The sequence below is a fragment of the Camelina sativa genome, chromosome 17 (genome assembly GCF_000633955.1).
Source record: "Camelina sativa cultivar DH55 chromosome 17, Cs, whole genome shotgun sequence".
NCBI classification, from domain to species: domain Eukaryota; kingdom Viridiplantae; phylum Streptophyta; class Magnoliopsida; order Brassicales; family Brassicaceae; genus Camelina; species Camelina sativa.
This window is the reverse complement of record NC_025701.1, coordinates 10,500,597-10,509,732: the sequence shown is the minus strand read 5'-3', so window position 1 is coordinate 10,509,732 and position 9,136 is coordinate 10,500,597. Positions and strand designations below refer to the sequence as shown.

The following is a 9,136-nucleotide window of genomic DNA, read 5'->3' as shown; positions in this document are numbered from 1 at the left end:
AAAAAAAAAAAAAAAAAAATCGAAACTTTTGAAACGTGAAAGCAACAAGATCGGCTTCCTGAGGTAGTGAAGGAGAGACAACTACATGATGAGATGTGAAATCATTTAGGATAAGATAACCGGGTTGTTATAACCGGTTTAGTTAAATGATTTAGATGTTGGTTCAGATGTTTACATGTATATAAAAACGAATTATGTAACCTTAAGCTAATTAGTGAGAAAATTAGTTTCTTCCGTTTCATCTTCTCCAAACTTAATAGTAGAAATTATTAATTGGCAAATTATATGGAACAAAATACGTTTGTTTATTCACATTTTTAAACAAGTAGTTTCTTTGCGGTATGGACCGATTGTTCTGATTTCTAATTCTTAATTTTTTTACGTTTAATTCTAAATATATGTTTGATGTTGGTCAAAAATGCTTCATTGAACTGCTATTGTATTTGTATGATATAAATTTTAAATAAGTGAAACGAAGGTTTGCCAGAAGGCGTAAGCGGAAAACTAAGTTTGTGTGAACAACCTCTTCGTGGGGTTGTAGAGACCATAATACGTTTACATTAATAGACCGCGACAGCAAATAAGCACCAAATCATTGCCTTCTCTTGGTCCAGAGGGTTCGGTTTTAAAGATTTTATAAAATTTATGTGAAGCAATTTCATTAGATGAATGAAAGATCTTCTAACATATTTTGTTGCATGACATCTCTACTTACATTGGCAGATTCTATTTGACAATTGGCAAAAAAAAAAAAAAGATGACATATGTGATATGTCTAATGAATCAGAGGTGTGTTATAGAATATGCGATACGAAGATGCTTTTGTCCAAACAAACAAAGAATTTATCACTTGAGGAAAACAGTAGAGAGACTTGACGCATCATTATTTTGGTCACAAACGAATATACCAAACTCATATCTACTACATTCATCGCCTCAAACAAGGGACAGCCGTTTTATCAGGCTCAATTCAAGAAGCCCATAAATGTGAACTGGATAGGCTTAGGCCCATTTTAAAACTTGCAATTTTATTATCAATGACCATAGAAATGATAGAATAGAGAGAGGGGTATTTGAGAAACAATCATTGAGTTTTGTTGTATGCTATTTATTAATTATGAAAAGGATATTGTAAACCAAAAATTCAGAATTAGAATTCATGAACTATTATAAAGTTTAATTAATGAGCTCAATCCTCCACATGAGCTGTTCCCTCTCTTGTCTTTGCTTCATTTAGAATGGGACAACTCAATCCAAAACAATAAGATGCATCAAGAAATTAGAGAAAGAAAAAAATCAAGTATAGAAAAAAGCACACAAGTTTGGCTTTTTCTAAGGTAGAAAACAGACTGTTTAACCCCAACAATTACAGACTAATGTGAAACTTTTTGACTTTCTTTTATCGTCAACAACATACGTAATGTTTGGTTTGTAAGTTTGTAACACAACGATGTCACTAACACCAACCAACTAGAATAATTGAGATTCTTTTTTCGACCAATTATATTATAAAGGGCTGCAACATAAAAGTTATCTATCAACTCATTGGTTGTTTTTTTCCAAAAGAATATTTATCTTAAAACAAGAATTCTTGTACTATTTCGCTATTCTTTTCAAAAGCAAAGGGATACACCATTAGGCAGTAGCCACTAGGAATCTATAAAAAATCGAGACATAAAAAAAAGTAAAATCTCCTATTAGGGACCAGTCAATGCTAGGCTGAATAGGTATGAGATTATTACATATCTCGTTTTACTTAATATTTTGTCGGTCGTTTTGAGAGAGAGAGTCTCTTACTTTGACAAAAAATCATACTCCCTCCGTTTCAAAATATAAGATGTTTTAGAGAAGTTTTTTGTTTCATAATATTAGATGTTTTCAAGTTTCTATGCAACTTTTAGATTAGTTTAGTGTTTTATATTATGCAGTATTGTTTCTGATTGGTGGAACTTGTTAAAAGTAAAGTTTTCTTAATCTGCGTGTTTTAGTTAAAACATCCTATATTTTGAAACGGAGGGAGTATCTTTTATCTTTGCATTAATAAGCAAAATGACGAAAGTTCAACTGGATCATATTCTTATATTCGAATGGAAGCATCAAGCTAGAAGAGTACAATGAATATCTTTTTTTGGTGGTATGAAATACATAAAATCTTAGAGTACACAAAGGTACATACAAGTGGGTATACAATTTCACATATACTATTTTCTTTACTTGTCAATTACTACTTATAAAATGTATGGTGAAATGGTGTGGTTATACAGAGAATTGAGCTGTTGTGATTTTTTTAATGTCCACACAATATATCGAACATGTAAAAGATTGTAAGATAGAATAATCAAAAGAACACAAAACTCATTACTATGCAAAAAAAAAAAAAAATACCATGGTCCTTAAGTCTTAAAGCAAAGTTTATAAGATGACTAACATCATGGTTAATCACGGTTAACGCTCAACGCTTTAAAACTTAATACAGATAATCACAATAACCATATTCCATATACAATCATATTCATACCGAAATTATAAAGAGAGACCTAGACGGCGGCGGAAACACTCTCCCCGTTGACGGTTCCGGCGGCGGTGGACCTCACCGAACCTTTCTTTTTCTCTTTCCTCTCGTCCACTGTAATTTGCTGTTGCCTGCACTCTAAACTACAAAACGCTCTATCTCCTCTGCGTCAAATTCAACAGCTCGTTAGTTCCATACTCCTAATCAAACCAAACCCATCAGATTCATATTTATTTCATCATACCTATACATATAGATGTCACGGCCTGGAACAAGATGACGTTTACAGAGAGAACAAGATCTCAGAAAATCTTCAGCTGAGTGTTTCCTCTGTACACCTCTCAGTGAGACCATCGCTAAGAGACGTTGTTGATCTAACAAACGTTGATGAACATGACGGTGTTCATCGATGGTCACGAGCTGAATCTGATGATCAGACGACGGTTCTTGTTCGCTAGGTTGTTGATTCAAATCGAACTTAATCTCGGAAAGACTCGTGGTTCTCTTTATTGGTGGTCTCTGTCTCTTCCCCAGCAACATCGTTTTGTATTCTTGTTTTGTTTTTTTGGCTTTCTCTCTTCTTTTGTGTGTGTTTCTTTCTTTGATGCTCTGAGTGAACAGAGCAAAGTAAAAAAAAGAGAGAAGTGAGGAGTAAAGAGAGAAGGAGACAGAGAATTAAAGAAGAGCCATAAACTTAGGAGTGAATTTGAACCGTTGATTTTGTCTGATCTGATTCTATTCTGATTATTATAACGACACGTCATGATTCCGATTCTTTTTAGTGTTTTTTTTATTCGTTATTATTGTTTTTTGTCGTCTATCACAAATTATTTTGTATTTTTCTTTCTTAAATCAATTATTTTGTGTAGGGTGTGTGTTTTATTCAATCATACAATTGAGGTTATATTGTTTAGAATGACTGAATAATAATAAAAATCACATATTGAATCAAGAATTTGGTGTTTTTTTTGTTATTATATTTATCTATTTAAAATTTTAAAATATAATGTTACTAATATTCATTAAAAATCATCTAAAATCTTAGTTAGACTCAAATAAACTTAAAAAAAAAAATCAAAGTTCAATATCGATTGAACCTAATTTATATAATTAAGCATTTAAAATTTGATGGAAGATTGATTGATTGATTCAAATAGTCCTTGGCAAGCTCTTATTGTTTATTTCTTGTATTAGAAAATATATACACACAAAAAACAAGAACTGCAAATTCGTTTTGATTGGTGCATTTGGGGACACTCGTTTACAGTACAAACAGAGTTGGCACATTGTACAAAAATGGTCGGTCTCTGCATCTTACGTCATTTTTTCAATTAATGTTTTCGAGAAGAGATATGATTTGTTTTCTTTTTTTGTTTTCTTTCTACAGACGGTTTTATATTTCTATCGCAAGGTGGTAAAACTGTTTTGGTCAAATCTGGAACAAGTTGTGTAAGTCATAAATATATAAACTAGTCTAGTAGTGTGAGACTGTGAGATGTAATAGTTAAATAACAGATACAGAACGATTGCCAAACATATATATCTAATAGAATAGGTACCTATAACATCAAACTAGGTCTATCATCTAGACATAATACATTAAAGAGAAAATTGATATATTTGATAACGACCATCTAACGCATAGACGTCTATACCATTAATTTTTAAAACAAATGTCCTAATCCCATATATGAACATCAAACGAAAGAGTATATTGTGTACACAAGTGGGCTTCAACTTAAGGTCCACACATAATTAATAATTAAGGGAGAAGTGTTTTATTTGTTTTCATTGTTGTTGTGTCAATGTTCAACTCTTGGGTCTTGGAAAACAAAAGGTGTACGTTCCCACCAATAATCATAGCAATAAAGTCCTGAGTCGTCTCTCGTTGCGTTACGCTGTTCCGATGTTAATGTTTAGTAGGTCATCAATGGAAAACAAAAGAACAACGAAGGGCATTCCAATAAATCCAAACTTATCACGGTGATAATAAAAAGCTTTATATATATATGTATGGGCTCATAGGTCAACTATACATTTGACCTCTACGTCCCACATTGGGTATAAGATAAAAAAAGGTAAAATCGAAGGCAACGCCACTGACTAACGTACTCAACTCAGTCTGTACAATAACATACAACACTGTAATTTGTATTTTTGATTCATTATCAATATTCTTCTTCTCCGTTTCAGACCTCGTCGGAGAGTTTCGGAGAGCAAGAATCCACGGCTTGTGCCACCGTCAGATAGATTTTGTCGTATCCTAACATGTCTGCGAAGTGAGAAACGTGTAATTTATGTATGACCGCCGGTCCTGGATTTGCTAAAACCAACTGTTTTGCACACCCAAAAAAAGTCAGTTTCATAACTTTTCTATCGCCTTTCCGGTTTATATATAATGTGTATACGTACCTGAATGTCTCGTTTTCGAAGAGACTTATACAAGTCTTCTAAGGCGTGAATACCACTAGTATCGATGTCCGTAACAGCTGAAAACGTTTGATAAAACATCATTTACTGTGTAAAAAGAAATATACATATGCATATATATATAAAAAGAACTAGGGTTAGTCCAGTACGTGACATTTCGATGATCAGACACTGGATCCTAACCAAGCTTGTAGTTTTCATCATCTCTTCTTCATCTGTCAACCATCTTTGAATCCTACAGTTTTCAAGAACACCTCTACACATTGATTTCTTCCAAAACAAGTAAGGGTTTAAATTTGGTTTCATGATTCGATCTCGTACCTTTCCCTAACATAATTGGAATTGGAGAAGTAAATCGCAGAGTCAACACGAATTGTCAAAACTCCGGGAACCCTAGTTGCTTCAGGATACTGATTAATATTCCGGTAAACCGAAGTCCCTGGAATCTTTCCAAGAATCGCTGTCCTAGGTCTCGTAACTTGCAAAAGTATCTTGGCAAAAGATATGGCCACCTAAAACATGAACACACACAACAAAGAAAGATCAGCCAAGAAAACTATAAAAGTCTTATTAATCCACACAAATGAAGGTTTCTTGAGACGTACGGCAATGAGAAGGCCAATCTCAACAGATACAAAGATGACACCAAAGAAAGCTCCCATACAAGCAACGAAATCGAGCTTATCGATCTTGAATATCAAAACGGCGGCATTAACATCGATCAAAGGGATCACGGCGTTGATGATAATCGCTGCAAGAATCGCGTTGGGTGTGTATTTGAAAAGAGGAGTAAGGAAGAGAAGAGTCAAGAGGACGACGATTGACATTATGATGTTGGAGACTGCCGTTTGACATCCGGCCATGAAGTTGACGGCGGATCTTGAGAACGAACCAGTGGATACATAGCAAGAAGTCATCGAACCGATCACGTTCATTGCTCCTAATGCTACCATCTCTTTGTTACCATCGATTTGGTAGTCCTTCATTGCTGCAAATGTTCTTCCAATCGCTACAGCTTCCTGTTACAAAAAATAATAATTCATTTGTACTTAAACAATTTTCAAACTTAGAATTTTAAAAGTTGTAAAGAAAATAGTTTAACTACTAAATATAAAATTTAGGGGTTTTGTATGTATATACCGTCAAGGCAACCATGCCTGAGACAACGCCTATGCGACAGCCCTTGAGAAGATTATCGCCGGAGAAATATATTAGACGCAAAGAAGAAGGGTTTAGACCTTTGTCGAGATGTTTCACCTGAGGAGAAGCAAGTTAAGACAACACAAAGTAGAATAACTTGCGTTGGAAGTAACTTTAGGGTTTATATATTAAGCCTATAAGGTTATGTGCTTACTATCTGAACTCCTTTCTTGTCGGCTCGGGTTATGTAGACTAAAAAAGTTGAGATGATGACAGATATTAATGGAGCAATTGCTGGAATCCAAAAGAGTTTCTTGTTTTTCTTCCCCTGTTTTAACCAAAAGATCATATATATATAAGAACAAGTAAAAATAGAAATTTTGACGAGAGATTGCAATCGATGGTTTGGTGAATTACAATGAACTTGGAGACGAGAAGGAAGATCAAGAACGATGCACTAATGAGTATTGTCTGCCAATTCCACTGCAAGCATAAGATACCAAACGGTGAGGATACATAAAGAGTGCAAGAAACTTAAAACAGAGCGACTGAGTGAAATCTTTACTCCGTGATGGGCTGCGCTGATTACGGAGCGAAGAACTGCGATGATATCTGTTTTCGTGGTGAATTTATTGATTCCGAGGAACCCTTTGAGCTGTTGAAGAGCAATGGTGATGGCTGCTCCGCCCATGAACCCTACGATCGCCGCGTGGGATAAGAAATCGATCAAGAAACCCAATCTGTAAAAAGGGTTGAGAGGTTTTATAGATCAAGAAGTATCTCTTAAGTTTTAGGAACATTATTAATATGTGATGTTGGGATTAGTAAGTAAGTTACCTGAAGAATCCGAGTGCAGCTTGAGTGACACCGGCGAAGAACGTTGAGGTGAAGGCTAGGCGGAGATATCCATTAGGGTTTGTGTTGGGATCGATCTCTGCCCGAAGCAGAGTGCCTAATAGGAGTGAAACCACTGCTACGGGTCCGATCGCTATATCCTTTGAGCTTCCCATACATGCGTACACCAATGGAGGAACAAAACTTGAATCTAATCAAATTTTTGAAAGAAAATACAAAAGCACCAATCAATCAGTTTGTCACATTATACTTCCAATAAGGACACAAAAGGGTTCCAAATATGCAATAAAAATTGTAATTCCAATTTCAAAGAAAACATACTATAAAACATAAACGAGTACGATATTAACTTACATAGACCATATTTAGGGTCAAGACTAGCAAGCTTTGCATATCCAATATCCTGAAACCGTTCGAATACATATCTACTTTAAATTTCTTTCAGAAGTAACTTGTGGCACAAGTGATTATAATTTAAGAAAACCTGAGGGATGCAGAGACTAGCTATGGTTAAACCGGCAATGATATCGCCGCGAAACATCTTGAGATTATATTTCCTTCCCCACTCGATAACGGGAAAGACGGATTGGATACCGAGCATGAGCTTTTTGGACTTTGTCTGGTCCTTGAAATGCCTTAGAGGATCATCGTGGAAGAAAGTTTCTTTGAAAGTGTACATGAACTCATTGAAAAAGTTTTGCTTGGGAGGAACTTCAACTCTGTGGACATACGATGTATTTGCTTGCTGCGGGGAAGGTATATCGGCCGCGGAGATCTCTCCATCACCGTCCACAGGATGATTTCTACCCGACATTGCTATGTGTGTTTTGTAGCAAACACTGAAGAAACGTATTTATAGAAATGTCAAACTGTTTTGCCAAAAAAAATTAATATATTATTATCTAAAACACCATTAATTAAGAAAGAAGAGGACTACACAAAAAATCTTAAATGGCCCTAGTTGCCAAAAAAACGCCATTAGTATCCCTAAGATAGTTTCACTAGTAAATTCGTACTGTATCATCATAGTAAGCAAATTGCATTAGGTGCCGCAAACCTTTTACTATTGTAGTTTTTCCTAAATTTTCTAGACCAAACCTTCACTATTGACTTAAAAAATGTTCCTTGTTATGATATATATACGTCGTTTAAGAATCACTTTAGACTAATAATTATTGGGTGATTATACTGATATCAATATGAACGTATGGTTAGGTTTTTCTAATGCCAATATATATCCATGTAAATATAGAAAAGAGAAAAGGGGTTAAAATAAAATTGATATAAAAGGGAATCATATAAAAATAAACAGAAAGAACAAAACCATTGATAGTGGATGGTGAAAGCATTATATTATCTACCTGAAAAAAATGAATACAGAGACGAATTCGATTTATGATGTTAGCCTCTTTTTGTCTTCCAACGCTCTTCCATTATAATTTTTTTTTGTGAAAGTCGAAAGTATTGGAAAGGAAGAAAAATATGGAAATGCAAGATTGTTACACAAACGCCTTTGATTGTTTATTGAACTAAAACAATAAACGCAGATGAACCGAGATGCTGTCTAGGTTCATTGAACAAGCTGATCACTCTCCAAATATATATCAATGAGCTAGAAACCCTAATTTTAAGAGAAAAAGTATGATTTTTATTCAGAAAAAGAAAGATTTAAAGCTGGCTAAGAAGAAAGTATCAATGGATTTTTTTTTATCATTTTTTTTTTAAGTCACTTCCCGGTTGTGGAAAGAAAAGAGAAAAAGGACTTTTGCAGAATTTGATATTTGTGGTTAAACAACATAGGAAGAATATTTTTTTTGCAAATACTTTTTGAAAGTAAGGGATTAGAACAGATCTTGCGTTCTCCTTAGAAGTAAGCCAATATTGTTTCTTTTCACTCATCAAAATGAATACAAATCTTGAATGCTTTTCTTCTTCTTTGTTTGTGTTGTTTGTTTGATTCTCAGAAAAGAAAAGAAAAATTATGATGATACAAGTTTTCAGAAGTTACACTGAACAAGAAATTAAAACAGGTTCGAAGCTGTTAGATCCGAAATTTGTGAAGATGCCACTAGTCATTATTTCGTTGATACAACAAGAAATTAAAGTCAAAGCTAAGCGAGAAGGCTGGAGGTTTTATTTATTTATTTATTAAACACTTTTCAATTATGAAGTGTTCATCTAATTTGTTATTTTGTTCTT

The 9,136-nt window shown here is 34.2% G+C and overlaps 2 protein-coding genes across 2 annotated transcripts; both read right to left on the bottom strand.

Moving 5' to 3' along the window:
- LOC104756564 lies at positions 2,373–3,153 on the bottom strand. Its single transcript, XM_010479170.1, has 2 exons — positions 2,757–3,153; positions 2,373–2,676 (listed from the first exon to the last, which is right to left on the bottom strand). Exons 1-2 carry the CDS (start codon positions 3,050–3,052, stop codon positions 2,538–2,540), a joined length of 435 nt encoding a protein of 144 aa, XP_010477472.1. The 5' UTR covers positions 3,053–3,153; the 3' UTR covers positions 2,373–2,537.
- On the bottom strand, positions 4,509–7,751 carry LOC104756563 (sulfate transporter 1.3). Its single transcript, XM_010479169.1, has 12 exons — positions 7,422–7,751; positions 7,292–7,340; positions 6,920–7,127; positions 6,648–6,822; positions 6,500–6,565; positions 6,297–6,410; positions 6,083–6,199; positions 5,548–5,961; positions 5,264–5,454; positions 5,092–5,177; positions 4,925–5,001; positions 4,509–4,845 (listed from the first exon to the last, which is right to left on the bottom strand). The coding sequence occupies exons 1-12, from the start codon at positions 7,749–7,751 to the stop codon at positions 4,702–4,704; spliced, it is 1,971 nt and encodes a 656-aa protein (XP_010477471.1). The 3' UTR covers positions 4,509–4,701.

Coding starts and splice junctions, on each gene's coding strand:
- LOC104756563 (XM_010479169.1), bottom strand. CDS start 7,751: ATGTCGGGTAGAAATCATCCTGTGGACGGTGATGGAGAGATCTCCGCG. Junction 6,566..6,647: donor TCAGCGCAGCCCATCACGGA/GTAAAGATTTCA, acceptor TTATGCTTGCAG/TGGAATTGGCAGACAATACT. Junction 6,411..6,499: donor TTCTCGTCTCCAAGTTCATT/GTAATTCACCAA, acceptor TGGTTAAAACAG/GGGAAGAAAAACAAGAAACT.
- LOC104756564 (XM_010479170.1), bottom strand. CDS start 3,052: ATGTTGCTGGGGAAGAGACAGAGACCACCAATAAAGAGAACCACGAGT. Junction 2,677..2,756: donor CGTGACATCTATATGTATAG/GTATGATGAAAT, acceptor AATTTGACGCAG/AGGAGATAGAGCGTTTTGTA.